The sequence below is a fragment of the Lonchura striata genome, chromosome 7 (assembly GCF_050655825.1).
Source record: "Lonchura striata isolate lonStrDom1 chromosome 7, ASM5065582v1, whole genome shotgun sequence".
NCBI classification, from domain to species: Eukaryota; Metazoa; Chordata; class Aves; order Passeriformes; family Estrildidae; genus Lonchura; species Lonchura striata.
Genome location: NC_140709.1, coordinates 8,048,010 through 8,069,566, shown reverse-complemented (window position 1 = coordinate 8,069,566; position 21,557 = coordinate 8,048,010). Strand labels below are relative to the sequence as shown.

At 39.4% G+C, this 21,557-nt stretch overlaps 1 protein-coding gene across 3 annotated transcripts in view; it reads right to left on the bottom strand.

Moving 5' to 3' along the window:
- The window catches only part of DPP10 (dipeptidyl peptidase like 10), a 438,809-nt gene that overhangs the window by 189,850 nt on the left and 227,402 nt on the right, over nucleotides 1-21,557 (bottom strand). For all 3 annotated transcript variants that reach the window (XM_021548741.4, XM_085584875.1, XM_021548740.4), the window contains one exon: nucleotides 5,281-5,395. In XM_021548741.4, coding sequence (XP_021404416.1) covers nucleotides 5,281-5,395 — 115 coding nt within the window. The remainder of the gene's footprint in view (nucleotides 1-5,280; nucleotides 5,396-21,557) is intronic.

Sequence of the window (21,557 nt, the reverse complement as noted above, 5' to 3'; positions counted from 1 at the left end):
CCAACTCAGAAGGTTCCTGGGATGCATTTTTGGTAACTCTTCTGCAAGTGACAAGGACATGGAGCTGGTGGAGCAGGTCCAGAGGAGGCCACAAAGATGCTCAGGGGGCTGCAGCATCTCTGCTGTGGAGACAGGGGGAGATTTGAGACTGCTCAGCCTGGAGAAGAGAAGGCTCCAGCAAAACCTCCCAATACCTCAGGGGGCTCCAAGAAAGCTGGAGAGGGATTTTGGGGCAGTCACAGAGTGACAGGACAAGGGGAAATTGCTTTAAACTGAAAGAGTGCAGGTTTGGATTTGTATTATGAAGGAAATCTTCCCTGTAAGGGTGAAGAGATCCTGGCACAGGGTGCCCAGAGAAGCTGTGGCTGCCCCATCCCTGGAAGTGTTCAGAACCAGGACAGGGCTTGGAGCCACCTGGGATAGTGGAAAGTGTCCCAGCCCATGACAGGGGGGTTGGAATGAGATGATCTTTAAGGTCCCTTTCAACCTAAACTAATCTTTGATTCTACTTGTTTCATTCTAAAGTTTTCCTTTTACTACTTTGTATTTATTACATTACAAAATAGCCTACTATCTCTTTTTTATTTCCCTGTAAATTTTATTGAATTATTCCTTAAAGGAATGATATTTTCAATGTTCTCACACTATTTACCAAAGATTTCTGTATTTCACTCTGAAATTATATCTATATATGTATAGCAAATGACACAGATTACAAACAAAACCAAATTCTAAAGAGTTTTTAACTGTACATCCAATTAAAAACAGTTCAAATACTGGCATGTATGAATTCAAAGTGACAAACCTGTTTGTGCTTACTAAACTAGGAGACTCCAAAACTTGAAATTAATGGCCTTGCTACTTTTCATGAGTTTATAGGATATTATTTTTGCAGGTTAAATGTAGTCTAAACACCTCATAAAACTTGCCTTCTAACTTAGCAAATAAAACTAATAATTATCTACTCTAGTATGCCATTAACTGAAGCTCCCTACTGACTTTTCTCTGGGAAAAAAAAAAAAAGGTTTTATGCTAGAAATTAGAATAAAGTCTTGATGTTAAATGACACCTGAAAAGTGGAAAACACCACTAGCAAACTGTATGCAAGCCAGCAGGTGTAACTGGGAATTAGCATGGCTCACGTTGTGTAATCATGACAAAGGAAGAAAACTTGACAGAAAATAGTCGGGTATCAAAACCTGCCTGCCAATTTACAGTAGTTAGAGGGAGTCTGTACAAAACTGAACAGAAACCTGAAACTTCTTGCAGTGAATATCCACAACACCAAAAAAAAAAAAAAAAAAAAATTGTTTGCCTTCTTTTCCTTTAAGAGTAGTATGGAGAGATGGAGAGGTCAATCCTAACCCTGAACAGTTTATCTACTGGACATAGTCCAAATGGATTCTCTTCCCAGAGTTGATTTTACTCAACTCTTTCCACAAAAAGCATTTTCTGACCATTTGTCTGACCTAAACATTCTCTAAAGTAATTTTTCTGAAAAAGTGTCCCTTTTTTTTCTATCATGTGTGAGTTCTCCTTGAGTCTATGATTAGGTAGGTGCCTCTTTGCTCAACAGTAAGTGCACATATCAGCAGGCATGGTTTAAATGCCAACATCAATATCTCAGTAAGCAAGTCCTAGAAAAAGCATTTGAGTCTTCCACACCTTCAGAAACTGTAAGTCAACATGAAGGTAGAGCTACTGACAGTCCTAAAAGGAAAAAATAGCTTTAAGTGTTGTGGCAAAACACCTATACTGTGGAGGCCAAAACCATACAGCTCTTAGGCTGTTCTTAAGTTTTTCATATAGAAGCTTTCAGCTGCTAATAGCTTCAATTGAACATTTGTCAGTTTTGAAATACAGATCAACAGTGGTTCATCAGATAGGTCTTCACATAATTCCCACAACGTAGAACTTACTGTCATGATGCAAAGCAAGAACAAGTTGATTCAAAGGCAGGAATGATTTACAGGCACTGATATCTAAACATCTACCTAAGACTATTTCATTATATGCAAGTGTGAGATGAAACCTCAAAAACATGGAATAGAATAAAAGAAGAAGATAGAAGGTGCCTGTGTTTATACTGACATACAAACCAAATTATGGCATCTCATGGACAATCACCTGTGTCTTTGCACTGGCCACTAATTCCCAATATAAAGATATATTTATAAGACTCTTCCCATATTAAACAAAAGTCACTAGATTCATAATGCCCCAGAGGACAGACAGGTTCCTGTTCTGAAACTTCCAAGTTTTTCCACTCCAGTCCTCTGCTTTAACAAGAGCAACTTCATTCTTTGGCATCTCTGTGCACTTTCTTTATCATTGCACTCTCCTCAATTTGAAGAAAACCAGCAGGGGTATTTGCCTGCAAGCCTTCTACTCCTACGTATGGAGCAGTGTAGCAATTTCTACTTGCTGGGAGCAGTGGGGTTTATTTAATGTACTCCTTAGTCCACAGGGAGATCCTGAGCCCCAACAAGTGGTTACTGGGCTGAGAGTTCATTCAGACTCTGCCACTAATGTTTTACATCACTTTTCCATCTCTTTGTTGAGAAGACTCAGACACTTAAAAAGATTCTGAGTATTATCATAGATTAAAAGCAAGATAAAACGATCAGAAATGTAGCTAATATTGTTAGTACAATACATTTACTCAAACCACAACCAGAGATTTCAGATTTGAACAATAGCCAAGATATTAATAGGTCAATATACATCTCTTGTTTCAACAGGGATCCTGCTTAGTATTGTATAGTCAAGTTATATTTCTTGTAAAAAGATATTACAAAAAGAAAATCAATCATTTCCTTTTAGTTTGAACATAGTTTCTATCTTTAGTGGAAGCTAAAGCCTCTCTGAAGCCTTTCGCAATAAATTACACTTCTTTTAAAAACATACTATTCCATATGGAAGTATTGGTCCCTCTATGAAAAGGTAGGAAAGCTGTTACTCAAACTTTGAGAGAAGTCAAATGACAGCTGTTAGTGTTGTACACAGACTTAAGACTTTCTTATATTGTGGACAAAACAATGTGTAAATAATTGCAGGCAAAAGAAATCACTGCAGTTGTGTTTGGCATATCAGTAAGTACACTTCTGCCTCCAAAAAATACCAGTGAAACTATCATGCTTCTGAGCAATAACCATCTGAAATTATCATCATTTCCATAAAAAGTAGCAGCATGATGTACAGTGTTTAGGGGAATTTACATGAAATCTCAAAAGCACCCATCCATACAGGCAGAACTAAATAGGGAGAGGACTCTCTGATGCTCAAAATAGTATTAGAAATGAACACCGAAACGTCCCAAGGTAACAAAGGACATTTGCACTGAGTATCTTCATTTAGACCCATTATATTTTATGAAAAGGATTTTCAAACCCAAATATTTATAATAACAAATTAGCATCAACTTGGAAATGAGCACTTCACAATAGCCAGATGTGAGGGGAGAAGTGTCTCTACTTTTTCTCTCCCCTCAAGTATTGGACATCCCAAAGTGATCTTAACCCATGTGCATGACAAAGTGTCAGCTGTAGTGCTTAGTACCTGCCAACAGAGTAGCAAAATATCTACTTCCCAAACCATTAATAATTCATAATTCTAATAACATAATCTAATTCTAAAAATAATTCGTAATTCATATTCATTCAATAATCAAAATAATAATGAAAGTGAAGGGAGAACAACAATTATTAGGGCCAAAAAAGGGCAATTATCTATCCTACAATGCACCTCAAAGCTTTCCATGGTAAGCATTTCCAAGCCACAGGAAAGCCCAGTTTTACAGACCTAGAACATTCTGGGAGAAAGGTTTTAGTTTATATCAGTCTCTACGGGATATCTTAGAGCATCTGAGCTGACAGAACTAGTTTTCAATTGCATGACTTGAACTGAAATGTAGGTCCCAGCTTACACAAGTTTTCAACCAAGATCTCTGGATTTTGAAACAACCTCAGAGATGTTGTAACTGAGCCTTTTTAACATTTTTTTTTTTAAGTTAACATTCCCCTAGGTTGTTTATTCTTTTTCCGTGAGTGTCTTCAAAGACTTCAGTTTTTGTTTTTACATTATTACTAATTCTATATAGATATAAGAGCCATAACTGAAAGTTAGTATTGTAGATTCCAGCAAACACTTGATATTTTACAAGTCTTCAAAAAAAAACCCCTACCTTCTCCTTGAAACAAAAGCAGTCTTCTCTCTTAAAGTGTACCAGGATACACTACCATGTGCTCTCAAAACCTCTTTTTTATTATTCCCTGAAGAAGGCTCCTATTCACTGAGACTACAGCAGCACAACTTTGCTTTTATTTTTCTCAACTTGATCTGAGTGGAAATAAGCAGACAGTCATTTTGGACAGCACCATGCACAAGGAGTAGATATTTATACAAAACAGAGGAAGCAGACTGTCCATAGTGTTCCTGCATCCTCTTTCCAGCTGCCTCATCCCCTCTGACAAGCAAAGCTTTCTGATCCTTTTCCATTTAGCCTCACCACCTTCCTTTAAAGCAGCAGCACTCTGCTGCTGTACTTGCTCATGCACAGCTTCCCTCGGTGATTTCATCTCATGGCCAAACAGCCTGGAACCATTATTTGACTGAAAAGAGCTTCATTAACTTTCTGGTTTACACAAACTGAGCACTTGAATGGCAGAATATTTGCAGGCCAATATTTACTATCTAGGCATGCCATGCAAATCAGCTACTTTGCACTCTTAAAACTGGCGAAACGATTCAAAGAATTTTTTTTTTTAAACTTGTGCAGTGTTTGCTCTCTTTGTCTACTTCTTGCCCTCTCTCTTTTTTTCTTTTTTTTGACTGAGCCATTACTTTCCCCTCATTGTTTCTGAAAGAAAGAAAAGGGAAGAAGCTTCTGCATGTGCAGATGGAAGATCTACGTTCATGACTGAGTGAGAAGTTGCATTCTCAGAACCAGCTTTCTATGGCATTCAGTTTTCTCTTAGCTCACCAGTGAATCTGAAATTACATGAAAAACCCACAACAAACTCTTGAAGTCAGCTCACACCAGCTCACAAGGATTTCTGTAGCCCCCTCAAGGCCAACAAAATCCTAAGGACCTATTCCCAACCCCAAATATTTCTGCTCCACAAGGCCTCCAGCAGCTCCCGAGTCCCTACAGGCACTAAATTTACAATAGACACACATTAAGAATGCTTAAAGGCAAGAGACATTTTAACATTCATTGCTTTTGATGACTGCATTATGAACCATAGACCTTTAATAAGATAAAATAAAGAAGAAGGTTACCTGGGGTTAAAAGAATGACTGACATAGTGATGAGTGAACAAACAACTAGAATCACCAGCAGCGCAATAGCAATTCCCTTCCAGTTCCTCTGCGGAGGGCTGTTACTTCCAAGTTCCTACAGGAATGGAAAAAAATGAAATAAAAGGAAAAGACCACGTTTCTTAAACATACATTTCCAGAACTATTATTAGCCATAGGAAAATTGCTCTGTGCATGCTCATAATGTGCACAGGAGGTGATCATGATCCCTCCCTTCTACACAGTCTTCCAAAGGTGTGCAACCCTCATGGTTTTTTAATAGATTTTTTTTCTTTTTTTTTTTTTTTTAATATAGGTATGTAATTTTGTACCCCTAAGAGACAATAAAATGATCTTATGCAAGCTGTCCAAAATACAACTGGTGTTAAAATGTCCTGAACATAAACTTCAGGACAATATCAACTAGCAGTTTATAAGATAATTACAGAAATGAAATGTAGCAATTTACTGTAATTCCACCTAACGTGGTATGGACCATAAAGGTTTAAATACACATCCTTTTTAATGCACACTATTAAACTTATTTGTAATAGAAAGCATTAGCAAAACTGCCTGAGGCTGCAACTATTCCATCTGAAGCTACAAGCTCTTTTTCTCTATGCAGTAGATCAACTGTAAACTGCTCCCCTATTAGTTATAAAAAACCAACAGTAGCTTATAACAAATGTGAAATGAATGCTTCTGTAACTAGCAGTGCACTTAAGCCTACACCCTCTGTGCTTACACATTTAACTCCTGCCAGGCACCATTTACATATTTTCAATCCTAGCCATGCATTGCCCACGTTCATGGTACAGTTTGAGACCAAAAAGCACATAAACACCTAAGAACAAAATTACAAAAATAGTACAACTGTTTCTTACAACCCCAACCTTCTCTCACAGAAAACAGTATTTTTTCCATCTAGATTTGGCAAGCAGAATTGTTTCTCTGACACAATTACACATGCCTTTAGTTACTATTGGTTTTATTTAATAAATAATAATTATTAATTATTATTATTGAATTATTAATTAAATATTATTTTTGCTATGGTAAATGCTTTAATTTTGTTTTGCATTAATAAATGCTATGGTAAGATTATACAAAAAATAAAAAATAAAAAAATAAAAAAAAAAAATAACCAAACCACCTCCTGCTGTGTTTCACAAGCTTCCAAAAGCATGGTAAAATTTTTTTCAGATACACATACCCATTATTTCATTTTGCATTTCTGCATTTCTTTCACATGAGTGTGAAATGGGTAAGTCTTAACAGAAGGTGGTAATGTTCTTGTGCCTTCTTGGCTCACATGCACTTCAGCATCACACATCACCCACAACAGCAATTGTGTCTTTAATTTTTGAATGTTGTTTTTTTTAACCCATTGCTGGTTCATTTCTACCTATATAAGACACCTTCTCTCCCTGGCCCTCTTTTCCAATAAATAAAAGGAGAATTGCCCAACACCATGTGTAAGCAATTCCACAGGGAATTCTCACAGCAGTCCTCAGCATATCACAGCTCCCAGCAAGGAATGTCCCCACGTCCCCAACACTGCTTCTGCCCACTGGACCCACCATGCTGCCCAGTCTGCCTGAGATTGCTCATTTTTGGGCTTTTTACTCTCACCAGAGTGGCAGAGCTGCCGTGCTGTCTCTCAGTGCAGCCCCTGCCCATGGCTGGTCCCCAGGAGCAGCTCCCTCTCCTGAGAGGTGCCAGCCTCTCCCAGCCAGGGAATGGCAGCGGAGCCGTTCCTGTCAGAGCCACCAGACTCCTCCTGGCTCCTGACCTCTCCCCGTGCCAGGCAAAGGCTGATCTGAAACTACAGCAGGCAGAAGTGACTGAGGCAGCTGCAGCACAGGATTTCAGACCAAACCTGAAATCAAAATGTCCCTCAGACATTTTTGGAGATTCCGGGCCCAGGTCAGAAGCATTTGAGACCCTGGCAGGCAGCTGGAAACAGCTGTGATTTTGGGTTTGAACCATGGAATGATTTACCAACCTTGCAGGAAGAACAAGAAGTCATAAAAGTTTAGATATTATAGTAGAAGTAGTCACAGAATAGAGGGAAGAATTTTTGAATGCTGTACAGGGAGGTTTTAAGTCTTGTACATGGGGATCAGAAGTTTTAAGATGGAGGGATTTGGGCCTGCCCTGTCCTCTCTCTTTCTTCTTCCTTACCTCCATGTTCTTGGTGATGTTGGCACTCACAGATTGGTTTAGAGTAGAAAAGCACCATTTAATATAGGTAATAGGCATTGGGGGAAAACTATAAACATTTAACATGTAATATATCATATATATCAGACCTGGGCGGGGGGAGAGAAGAAGCAGTCGGGAGTCAGAGAGGATGTCAGGGTGTGTGTGTGCCTCTGCTGAGCTGCTGAGCAAACCACAGCAGCTCCAGAAGAAAATATTTTAGATAACTTGCAATAAATTGCCTTGAAAATGGACAACAGAGACTGCTGAGCCTTTCTTTGGAAGCATGGGTTGGAGGAGAGATTTTTCCACCACATGAAGCCACCCCGACCTAGGGTGGGCTCCGGCAAAACCCTCCCACACTGAACTCTGCAGCTTTCCCGGGATGGCCGTGTGGAAGAACCAGATTACCACAGCCAGCAATGAGTCTGAGATACCTGTAGGGTTTCTACTGAAGTTCAGGACTCCTGTCTTCAGTATTCAAGGGAAAAAATGGTGTAAATAGGAACTCCTGGCATCTGTCTCCTTTCTCCACCCCACTGCCCCTGCTTCCCAACCACTTTCAAGCCTGCCTGCTTCCTTCATTTTCTTTCCTCCCTTGAGAAATACTAATTACCACTGCCTGTGTAGCCTTAGACATGGGTCTTCAAGGCCTGCATGACTGCTTCATCAGCCCCTTTGGGGATCCCTAGGTTATGGGCATCACAAGGTTCCATCCTCTCTGGACACTCCTGGCCATGTGGATTGCAGGGATCCACAGCCTTTCCACAATAATACAGAATTTCTGCATCCTGCAGGTGAACTCAGATCCAAGACATCGTCTTCCCTTAAGTAAGAATTATTTTAAAGCGTTAATGGCACAGACTAGGAAACACAAACTTATTTTAAACATCACAGTGTAGCCTTATTTAAATGACATCTGACAGAGTCCAGTTTAAGACAGGAACTAGAAGCTCTCAGAACAAGTGCTGGTGAGAGAACTGTAGTTTCTCTGAGAGCACTGTGTGAAACCCTATTCCAAAGAACTGACTTAAAATGACAAAAGCTGGACAACTTGATGAATGTGCCAAAGCTTCTAAAAAATGTACCAAGTCCTTACTATTCACAAGGTTCTTCTCTGCAGACATTAATATTGTTCAGTTTCTAAAAATAAAGCTTCATTTTAAATAGTTCTGCAAATTTGTGCAAGGACAGTATCAAAGAGATGAATCAAGTACTGAACATACAAAGCTTAATGGTACCCACAGTGAGAAAGAAGAGAGTTTCCAGCTAGCTGAAAACTTGGAGACTGGCATAAAAACTAGGACTTGTCTCAAATTAATGATGATATTTTGATATTGAGCAACAACATTCTTGTAAGACATTTATGAAGTTACTGTACGTAAACAATATTTGATGAAATATTAGAAAAATTACTACAATAAAGTGAACTCATAGCACAGTCACTATCGAGGGCATCTCCAATTAATTTTTTTGATGCTAACCAATGCAACTCTTGGACTGTAACCTACAAAGTTTTAAAACAGTGTAAGCTGCAGTCCTTCAACAATAAAATATTTTTAGCTTCGTGCTGCTTTGAAATGGCCATAAGTAAAAGGCAGTTAAAGAGATCTTTGGGCTGTGTATCAGTGGCAAGGCAGGAGCTGTGATTTCGGAGTGTGACAAGAAGATAGAGGTGTTCAAGAGGAAACATCACAGAGAGCCACACAGTGAGAAGCTTTTGACACCACATAGTTTCCCCACAACTATCTGCTAACTGGCACATGACAACAATGCAGACACAGATGGAGATTTAAGGATTTAATCTTCTAAATAGGCTCTTTTATTAATGTGGTTTGAAAAAATACCAGCTCTTGAATATGGTGGTTTATATATAACACTACCTATAACATCATTATAGATTTTACAGTCTAACTCTAATGAATCAGAAAATGGCTGAACAAAGAATAATACAATTTCAAGTTTTCTCATTATTTATAGCAGCTTTTTCACAAACCATTTAATTGCACTGTTGCCAAAAACAATCCTCAAGTAATACATATTTCTGAATGTAATTTGTGGCTGGGTAGTACCTTACTAAAACATTTTTTTGTTTCTAAACAAAGAGAAAAATGAAACACTTCTTGAATAAAACTCCTGCACACCAGTGTTAGAGGTTCCAATGGCTACTGCTGCCAAATGCTGAAGACCACATTTACCAAGAGCCTGCAAGCACTCACCATCAGGGATCTCAACCAAAGGACAAAGCCTAAAGTTCCTGCTCTGTGATTGTCTCCATTCAAGCTCTGTTGCAAAGAAGACTGGTCTCACAAAAGCATGTACCACATGTGTGATACAGCACCACAGAGACTGCAAATCCTGCAGCAGCAACCAAAAGAAAGGCTAAATCAAAAACCTGCAGGGACTGGGTGTGGGAGGGAGGACAGGTTGAGGCTGTCAGAGGAAAATATGAGTCATTTCAACCCTTCTGCAGCCCTCTGTGCTAAGCCCCGCTCACCACTGCAAAACAAGGTGCTTCAAAGGGAAATGCTGAAAAAAATACATCCAGCAAATATGCAAAGGAAATATAATTCGAATAGGCTGAAAATCTTTCTCTCTCCTTTTTGAGGTTGTTTTCTCAATATATAGTCCATCTCCAAACACAGTTTACAGGCTGATGATGAACTGATTCACTACAGGCATGAAAATCTTTGAAGCAGCAGCAAGACACGGCTTTGAATATCACAGTCTATGGCACAGAATCACAAACAGTTTGGGTTGGAAGAGACCTTAAAGATCAGCTCAGTCCAAGCCCCCCATCTCCTCCCACTAGACCAGCTTGCTCAAAGCCCATCCAGACTGGCCTTGAACACTGGCAGGAAACCCTCAGCTTCTCCCAGGAGCCTGCTCCAGTGCCATGCCCTCACAGTGAAGAATTTCCTTCTTATGTATGATGTAAACCTGCCCCTTTCAGCATAAAGCCATTCTCCCTTGTCCTGTCACTACAAGCCCTTGTAAAAAGTCCCTCTCCAGCTCTCCTGTAACCCCTTTACAAGTTACTCTAAAGTTTTCACAGAGCTTCTGCTACCCCAGGCTGAACATCCTCACTTCTCCCAGCCTGTCTGTGAAGGAGAGGTGCTCCAGCCCTCTGAGCATCTTTGGGACCTCCTCTGGACTCCCTCCAACAGGGTCCCCACCCTTCCAGCCCTGGAGCCCTGGAGTTGGGTGCAGCTCTGCAGGTGGGGTCTCAGCAGAGCAGGGCAGAGAGGCAGAACCCCCTCCCTGCCCTGCTGCCCACAGGGGATGGATGGGATGCACCCAGGATGCAGCTGGATGATGGGATGCAGCCCGGGATGCAGCTGGATGATGGGATGCAGCCCGGGATGCAGCTGGATGATGGGATGCAGCCCAGGATGCAGCTGGATGATGGGATGCAGCCCGGGATGCAGCTGGATGATGGGATGCAGCCCGGGATGCAGCTGGATCTCTGCCCTGCAAATGCACATTGCTGGGTCATGCTGAGCTTGGCATTCAGCAGCACCCCAAATCCTTCTCCTCAGGGTTCCTCTCAATCCATTCTCTGCCCAGCCACAAGCAACCCACAAAGTCCCACAAGTGGAGGATTTGTTGACCTCGAAGGCTCATCCCTCAGCCCTGTCAGGGTCCCAGGGATGCCAGGTGGGACAGTGACAAAAGCCTTGCCCAAGTCCATGGCACTCTCTTTTCCCTGACACAGCACTGCTGTAACCCTGTCCCAGAAGGCTCTAATCTCATTCAGCATTTCTGAGCTTCAGTTCTCTGTTTTTGAATGAAATACAGTTTCTGACACGGATGTTTCACATTTAGAATAAAAAACTATGAAATTGCCTCCATAATGGCTGCATTACATGACACAGTAAAAAGAAGACCTAAGTTCCTATTACAATAGAAATAAAAACACGAAACTACATTCAGCAAGATTTATTTCAAATAAAAATATTTTTTATCCCTTAACACAAAAATGCAAGCACATATTTTAAGTAAGATTGGGGATATTGATTTGAGAAAAATAATCACTGAGAATTAAGAGACATAGTAGAAGAATACCAAAAAAAATTTCATATATTTCCATATTTCTGCCTGAATAAACTCACAACCTTTCTTGTAAGCAACATAACCAGAAAAAAAATCACAGCTTCCTTCCTAAAGCTTATCAAGTTGCACAGTTTTATTGTTAATCAATGAGGATAAAAAGTATTTAAGAAATAATTTTTCCAGCAAGTGCGTACAACTAAGGTTGTTGTAAGAGAACAAAAGGTCAGAAAATATTGGCATAACATGCTGCATTAATAAGTTAGGTTTCTGAATTATCCTAACAGCATTTTCCAGATTTCCTGGAAAACTCTGTGTAAACCACAGTACAATTTCCACCATGGAAATAATGCCAGAAGCAACAGCAGACTGGTGGGAGCAGGCATATGCAAGGGCACAGGATAAAGCTTGAGGACTACTGAGAGCCTCTGCCAGGCTTTTCCAGCAGACATTGGGTAGTTAAAATGCAGCACCCCATTTGGGAGAAGAAGTGAAACCCAAACTTTCAGAGACAAGCTAACCCTGAGAGCTGGCATTTTAACAAACATTTTCTCATGGAGCTCCGGCCCATGCTGCATCAACCCAGCTGATCAATGGTGGCAGGAGCCACATGCAGAAAATATGCATTTCTCTATAATAAAGCTGAGAACAAGAATTCAAGCAGTTTTAACTATTTCTGTTGAGTTCAGCTCAAACTAAATGCAGAGTTTCTGCCATAATTTCTGCAGTCCAGAGTGAACTTTGCCAAGCTGACATGCCCGACAGTCCAGTCCTGCAGATGATAGTAAAAGGGTTTTAAAATCATGGGGATTTAGGGTTAACAGGAAAATAAGCTTAGTAGGCCCAGGAAAAATAAATACCTTAAGCACATGGAGAACTAGTACTTGCTAGAACTGTACTGTGTAGCTAGTACATGATAAATGATATAATTGTTAGATGTGATGATTGTTTAGTAATTAAATATAATTTCTGTTTAATCATAAGAACAATCATGAGAAACTGTGGTCAGGGGCCTAAGAAAGATCACGAGAAACTCATGTCAATGTATACAATAGAATAATATAAGTTTAATAATTAATATGTGAGTTATATAATGATAGAATATAAAATATGTTCAGCTCAAAAGCCACGTCGGAGTCAGATTTGGGTTTGTACCCCGACTCCCAGAGCTCTCAATAAAAGCACCTGCAGATAATCATATCGTGTGATTATGTGTGTTCCTGAACACTAACACAGATGCACATTGGTGTTTAGCCCTGACTGTGGTTATCTGGAACACAAATCCCACCAGCACTGAGCTGCAGCACTGTCTGCTGCTTGCCTGGTTTTGTGTTGAGGCAGGTGAAAGATCTTAGAGGAGCTTGATCTGGGCTGTAGCAGATTTGGGCTGTAGTATTTTGGGGCTGTAGCAGTTTCTGCCAGCATGGCATCCTCTGATGCTCTGAATAAATCACCTGCTTTCTTTTGTCTTTTTTACTTTTTTTTATTTTTTATGCTGTTCTGTCACCAGGACAAAGCCTACAGAGAAAAGCACTAAGGAGAATCACAGCCCTCCCTTATTTTGGCAAGAATTTCAGGGGCAAAGTGCATTAGAGTAGGAAAAGCAAACGTAATTTGCTTTGCAGTAGGAATGAGAATGAGTCTCACTCTGCAGCTCAGAGGTAATCACAACAATATCACTTCATTAAACTCTTGCCATTTGCATTCCCCAAACATAAAGAAAAGGTGACAAATGAAAAAAAAAGACTAATAACTTCATGTCACATTTCAGGTGTTTTAAAAGACAGACTCAATACACTTATAATAGAAAGATTGCAGTCTTTCCAAAGCTCTTTATGGAGCTGGGCTTGCAACTGATACTAAGTAATACCTGCCCTGGGTTTGCAATGTGCTATTTGAAGGGAAATTACCCCAGCAAGCCTCCTGATTTTGTGATTAAGTGATTGTGTCCATTCCTTTCCAGCTGTTTTTGACTAATCCCATGGCCTAGATAGCAAGAGAGTTTAAAAGACAGATCCACAAAGTGGCACAGGATAGTTCTAATCCATTTGCATAAGTACCTATCATTTTCATCCCTCACCTTCCCTTTACAATCCACTGTGTTACAAGATCCTGTTGCTACAGTTCTTGTCTCAATGATTATGGTCACACAATTGCTTTCCCCGGTCAATATCTTTATTCATGAAAACATTGGCACTTCTTTTCAGAGTCACTGTAAAATGCCACTTTGAGAGGAATGCAGGATTCTGACAGCTCTATGGATAACTGGCATTTTAAAAAGAGAGCAGCTTGTTAGCAATTACCCTGCTCAGAGCAGGTGCAGGGTTTGGATATGGGAACAATATCTCTTCATATTTTTATTTCTTTGGGCTGCACTGGTAGAACAAAGATGTCCTTTTGCTGAGCCAAAGTGAAAACAAACCCAGATCAAAACAACTAAAACAAACCCAAGCCCACCTCTCCTCAGTAAACATAAACCAAAACAAACATGCACATATAAGTCATTCTGAGACGTGTTGATCCCTCACACTGGTTATTAACATTAAAAAGCATTTTGTGCTTTCTTTCAGCTTGATCTTTTTTGCTCTAAGAAGAGAGAGCTTTTCCTTGGGCCTGTAAGTGCTCATTCATGAACTGGATTTTGGTTATTTGGGGTATTTTGGAACAGCTTTGTCAACACACTTAGTTCCAATTACTCAAAAAAAAAAAAAATACCAGAAACATTTATGGAATCTATTTAATGTATTATGGCCAGCATTATGAATACATTCCACACCTTCCCACTCATTTTGCAGTGTACCTTGTAACACTTACTCAAAGACAATGAGCTAGCTATTACACTAGACAAACAAGTAAAAGCTTAACTTCTAAAGCATTCTGCTGAAAGCTTTGTTCAATGTCTAATCACAGCAGATGAGTTTAAACCTTAGGTCATTATTCCTGAATGTAATAAATACCAAAGCAGAGATGGGCGAGCACAACTGATTAAGACAGTGTGGCACCTGCAGAAGTGAAAACCTGTGGCCATCAGCTAACACAGCAGGGGAAGGAAACCATCACAGCTCTCAGGAGTAAAGAAACTACAGAGAATGCAGGCCATGGGAAACGCTGCCATAAGCACTGCTGAGCAGCTGGGCCAGAGGGAGACTTTAATCAAGTAGCAATGGATGACAGAACTGAAAAAAAAGAGCAGTCACAATGTAGAGAGGAGCTGCAGCAGGCAAGGGAGCTCCTTATGCTTTGGAAGCTGAGCAGAATGCAAGGCACTTCCATGAAGAGGTGGAATGTCAACATCAGAGGCAACTTCACTGAGCCTCAGGATTTCAGAGCTGTGATCCCTTTCCACCCTGTGCTCACAATCTTTTATAGTTTGTTCCTAACAAATTTTCAGAAATAAAAAAATACTCTTCCCTTCCAGTCCAGCAGAAACACTTGGAGAGCTGGGGAGAAAAACAAATCTCTGACGTGAGGAAGCATCTTGGGATGACAGAAATATGGAGGGACATGGAAGCTACAGGAATCCATCTATGGGGATTTCTGCAGGCTCCTGAGGATAACCGCTAAAGAACAGCTGCTTTATTAAACAGGACTCCAACCTCCCCTGCAGATCTCACCTCCAGACAGAAGGTTCTCCAGAGGAGTCTCACACTCCTTTGGGGCCTGAGGCTCACCAGCAGCTCTGCTCTGACTTCAGGTTGTGCTCCTTGTGTCCTCACCTGACCAAAGCCCCAGCACTCACACCATGCTGCAGGTTCTTTTCCTCACACCAGTCTCATCTGGAAGCTAATGAGATTTTTGTCTGATTAGGAAAAGCCACCCCTGTATCTTGAAGACTGCCTGTGAGATTACATGGAAATACAGCAAGCTATTTCCAATGAGCCCATGCACCATTTCTACAGGAAATCTTTGCCAGAATTACAGAAAATGCTTCAAAGTATTTCACTAAAAGCAAGTAAGGCCAAGGACAGAAAAAGATGACAAAGCAGCAGTCATAAACATGATTTTATCAAGGTTACTATGATGTAATACAAGAAGTCTGTATAAACACTGGCACAGCCATTTATGGGCAAAAATGTATTTTCACATATTTCTATTGATCCTAACTTTAATGAAATGTCACAAGATAGTAAAATATGTCTCCCATTCTGATCACGTTAAAGAAAAATCCCCCAAATAAAATAACATATCTCAAGAAAAAGGGACTTAAAAAAATAAATGAATACAGGCTATCCATGTTGCATACCTATAGATATTTCTACAGATATAACAAAGTTGCTTGCTGGAATTTGTACTTTTCATTGCTCAGACACAAAGTCATACTTTGCCTGATTGCTTAAAAAAAAAAAAAAAAAAAAGCTTTAACATGGATTTTTATTTCTGAATATACTGGTAAGGTCTCATAAGAAATGATCTTTAAGACTGACAATTTCAGAATCAACAATTGCAGAATTAATAAGCAGATCTGTTTGACAACGCAACACTGCAGTTCACTGAAGGTTAGATAAACAGCAAAAGTTACCAAACTGCAGCAATGTCACAAAGTCATATTCAGATCTGTGCCACGTAATTTTACAATTTAAATTTAACACAGTGCCCCTATTTTTAGTGGCAAAAACCTGCACTGGTGCATGACTTTCAAGTAAGTTCACTGTTAGAGTAGAAAAAACGAAATCAGCTTTTGGAGTTTCTCACTGTTCAGGTGTCTGTACACATGCTTAATTTTATCCCATTTAACAATCCTGGAGAATGGATCTGACAAAAAGTTTTTTTTTAGATGAGTAAGATTAAATCAGGATTTATCAAACTATGAAATACATTTGCAAAGGTTATTTTGCAAATTTACACCAGTATTTTCCTATTTTTTATCAGATTTACATATAAATTACATGCAAATAAAACAAGTAGTTTAAATCCAAATGTGCCTTAATAAGACTGTGCACATACATATGTACACACACACATATCACTGAATATATACATAGACAAATATTATTCAAGTCAACATTCCTATAAACAAATAAAAATGTTAATTAACCACGGAGTGTCAGTACCAGAGAAGAGAACACAAACACAATCTCTGTGTTTAGGAGGATCTAAAGCAGTAAAAAGTTACATGAGTTTCCCAAGCTCAGGTGAAAATGGGAAACCAGCAACTCTTTATGTAAATATTTGTCAACAAAAATGTAGCAAGCAAAATTACCCAGTCAGTATCACTGGACTCTAATTGGAAATTTATCATTACTTTTTCCCAGTCTGCCTCACCGTTAAATTACCTGTTTTTCCAGGAAATGGAATTCCATTTAAAGCAGTAGAATACTATGATTCTATGATCAGAAACAGATATGGTTTTCTCCTGCACTTTTGGGGAGAAAAAGACCAGAGAGATGATCAGGAAATTTGTGGATTTAATACATTATGCTATATTATATAGAGTTAATATATATAGATAATGACCCAGCAGAGCCAAGATCACATTTTACTTAAAACCAGTGTAAGTTCTCACAGGACTAAGGACATCATGTTTCTCCACAGTCATACACATATCTAGAGCTTATATAAAAGCATTTATAGAAAGACAGTGGGTCACAAAATCATCTCTTTACATATATTCCACTCAATTAAAAAGCAAATTTAGTACTAGGAGGAAAAACACATCAGGAATTTCTTGGCTATTTTACCGGATTCATTGATTTTTTCACTATACTTCCAGATAATGTAAGAATCCAGCTCTTCTTTCCCTGCAAAGTTATTTTACCTAATGGCCAAACCCATCTACATAAAACACCTCAAAAACCCTTTATTCATTATGCTTCTTTGGGAAATGTGAGCCACCCAAAAAGAGTCAAGGTGCTCCTATTGGCAAACTTCTCCAGATGCTGTTTTTACTGAAAAGCAAAGAAATGCAGAGATCCACTAAGGACTGCTCTAGCAAAGCTTGGATATTCTAAGGAGCAACTCAAATGCACCTTTGATTGTAGGGATAAATAATCCCTATTATAATAATAGTGCCAAGAAAAGCGGTGATGTTGTCAGGCACTCTATGTATGCTTTAATATTTTTACTAATGAAGGTGAGAGCATATCACTATCTTAGAATTTTGGGCAGAAATCCATCCAAACTAAGACATTTGACTCAGAGAAAGAAATGAATGGCACCTTTCATTTTCTCCAGAGTAATGTCTTCTTTCTGTCTGTTTCCCATGACAAATAAGGCAAGGATGATCTCTACAAAACACATAATATCTATTTCTTTTGGGGTTATTGCCATTTAAAAGTTAGAAGAGTTATAATTAGAGTCCTGATAAAAAGAAGAGAAAGATCTTACCAACCTGGGTAAGAAGTGGGTACCTGCCCTTGGCAGAGCTGTTACACTAAAGTGGATGAAAAGTTCCAAGCAGCCCTGCCACTGAATTTTCCATTAATGCACTGGAAGATCACTTGCTGTCTACAGATGCAGCACTCACGACAAGCACTCAGCTCAAAGCCTCTCCTTGGCTCTGAGCTTTAATATAAGAGCCAAATAATTCCTTCAGATCCATTTCAACAGCTCCTACTGAAATGTCTGAAGGCAAATATTTGACTCAAATGAAAGTGCTGGGTATGGGACCAGCTGTAGCACTCGGGGTTTCTTTTATACCATAGGCCTTAAATAAAATGGATTCTTGTGATACTCCATAATTCCCCAGATTAATAATTTAACAAATATCAACTTTCATTTCCTTTTTCTAAATACTTGCTTAGTTTTTAACAAGAATGAATAAACATATTCAGTGTGTACTCAAAAACAGGCTGCTAAAAGTCAGAATCCAAACCTATATGGCCAACTAAACTACATAATTTAATTAATAAGCTACAAAAGGAATTTTCCCAGGTTCATGCCATGCAAAAATGGGTTCACAGGTAATCTTAAATGTTCATAGAAAACAAACCACTTTCAAAGCAAAAATGGGGGGAAAAAAACACCCCAACAAATTAAAGCAAACAAACCTCCCACAGAACAGAAGTCTGGATTTTATCACAGAGAAGTGGCAGTGATTAACAAATGTATTTTCAAACTGATGGAAACTCGCCAAGAGTTTGGGTTTTAGCTGATTTACATAAAGGGAGCTGTAACAAAAGTGTTGGTGTAGTTAATACCTGACTTTTGCAGGAAAATTTCCTTCACATTTTGTGTTGATTTGATACCTGTGGGGTTTCTTCCTTCTTTCTGCAGCTCAGAGCACCATATGCTCCTTATTCCCTCCCGAGTAAGTGAATAATCTTTTACATCTCTGTCTCCTCTGTGTAAACAATTTATGAAATTTTCTGGAAGCAGCTATATTACAACTCCTGAGATTGCAACTTTAGGCAGCTCTAGCTGTTCCCACAGGATCACAATTTTGAGGAATATTAATATTAAAACTAGCAAAGCTCCTTGAAGCTGACCTGACACACACCAAGTGACAAAGCCAGCAGCTGGCTGCAAGCTGCACCTGTGATTTCTGACTGGAGTGGCCCTTGGAGAAAACAGCTCCTCAGTCACAGTGTGTGGAGATGTGCAGCCACATCCCCTCTCTGCTGGGCACAGGGTATTGAAAATAAAAACCAGCACTAAAGTAGCTCTTCTGCAGCCCTTGAGTGGGAAAACAAAGCCCAGCAACTGCACTCCATCCTTTCTGGCTTCTCCTCCTCCTCAATCAGAACACATGGAAAAAACAAAACCCGACCCAACAAAACCAAAACCCCGAGAGCAAAACAAACCAGAAGTGGCTCTGACAAAGCTGACTCGGACCCAAGTTGGTCTGATGGACCAGCTGGCTGAAAATCTGGTGTCTCCTCACCTCTGCCCCCAGTGCTCCTGCTCATCACAAGCCTTACAAATCATTCCATCACACTCGTAACAACAGAGGACCCCAAAGCATTTTTCTGTGCACAGACTGATCACCCAGACTTGATTGGAGGTTAATGAGGACGATTGTGGGGATTTTTTAAAATTTTGTCATGAAAACTAACATCAGTAAAAAACTCAGCTTCTAAAATCCAATCAGTCCTATTTAATGGTGGAGCACTATTTTCATTAATGTTTTCTACAGAAGCCTTTGAGAGCAAAACCCATTGCTTTTCACATATTTGAAAGTGAAATAAAAGTATATTAATTTCATCAGTTCACCAAGACTACCTGTCTACAAGAGAATACACTGCAAAACAACATGATGCTTTAATTTAATGATGTTTCAGCATGATGCAGCAGGAGAAATTGAAGCAATACATCTTATAGGAAAAGAACTTGAAATTTCTAATCCAGTATAACAACTGCATATCTACATTGTTAAAGTTATTTTAAATTAAAATATATCAAAATGGTTGCTTACGTACTATAGTTGGAATGTAGTAAATATTCTTCTGACCTAGGAAATAAAGTTTTGGTAGTAATTATTCTATTATTTCCCCTAGAAGGGAGTCTGCATACATTATTCTATTTATACTTCATACTGCACACAGGATTTTGCAACAGAAAAGTGACACTTTGACTGATAATTTTATTACCTGTGCAATTTTATTCTGCACATTTAGGAGTGTTTATTTCCTACTACAAGCAGAAAGCTGGATTGTTTTTTAAGAATGGAAAAAATTAATAAAAATAGCAGACATGTGAAAACATCCAAGAGGATAATGGAGAGTTTTGCACTGTACAACTGCAACAACAGTAATTGTATACATCAACTTCTGAAACAAGAAGCTACTAAAAATATACAAAGTAATTCTTCTGGGTGCCCTTACTGAAGTGGGAATCAAAAATTGCAGATTATCCAAAAGCTGTCTCATTACCACTCACTATCTACCCCCAAGTGTACCACCCCACTCTGAATATATCTGCATCAGTAGCCAACACACTGCAAGGCACTGCAGTAAGAATGTTTTATTTTCTGGGTTTTATGCACTCCCTGTGGTGTTTAGCTGCATATTTAGGTAACCCTGCAAGTGAGCAACGAAAGAAACCCTTGGTGCTTTTGTCAATTATTTATTTAAAAGCTGTGACTTCAAATATTTAAGCATACAAGCAAGAAAAGGGCATAAGCTGTTTAAAAAAAAATGAGACCCATTCCAATTCTTCCAGCCACTCAGTAACTACTGCGTTAATGTGAAGGTTACAAAGACAAGAAAAACATATTTTTTAGATTACAAGTGGAGCTGCTGTCGCAGGACAGAGTAGAAGAATGAAATCAAAGTCTGAATTACAGCAACTCGATGAGGAAGGGCCCACAAATAATCCTTGGCAGCTCCTTTCATGAGCACACACTCAGGCTGCACATCTCCCCAAGCCCTCCACGTGTGCTCCAAAATGAAGGTGCAATTTAGGTGTGCTCTGGCTGCAGCCAGCTTGATTTGCAGACTTCACCAGGTAATTAGGCAGGAAGTGTGGAAGAAATCATCAGGACCACTAATTGTGGCTTAAATGTAGTTTCTGAAACTCTTGTCAGGAGTGGAGAGGAATGAGGAAAGGTGGAAATTTACTCAGCTCAAACAGCAAAAAGTAACCATGAACACCTCTACCTCCCCTGTGACCCCTTCCTTTTGTTCTTATGAAAAAATAAATTATAATAAGGCCACTCTCAGCTCAGAGGAGAATGTCTTCATGACCCACATCTGTCCTGATGCCTGTACCTGACCAGCCAGTCAATGACAGCTAATCAAGGGCAGCTCCAGGTACTGCCAGATGGCACCAACACATAAACGTGTATTTAAAGAAATAACAGCACGTTTTCAATTATAGATCTGATTTTCAATCGTATGCCTTTTATGGGTCACTGTCTTCTGAGATTACAACAGTAATTTTCACACCTGAAAATTAGACTGATAATCACAGGATGGGTAAAACTTCATGAAGTCCTTTATCAGTTATAAGTGGCTCTGAACCTGTCTGCTGTTTAATGTACCAAGTGACAGAGATGATACAAGGTCAAAGGAGAATAAAATACATGGGGTATGGAAAAATTCCATCCCAGAAGCACCATGAGTATCTAAAAA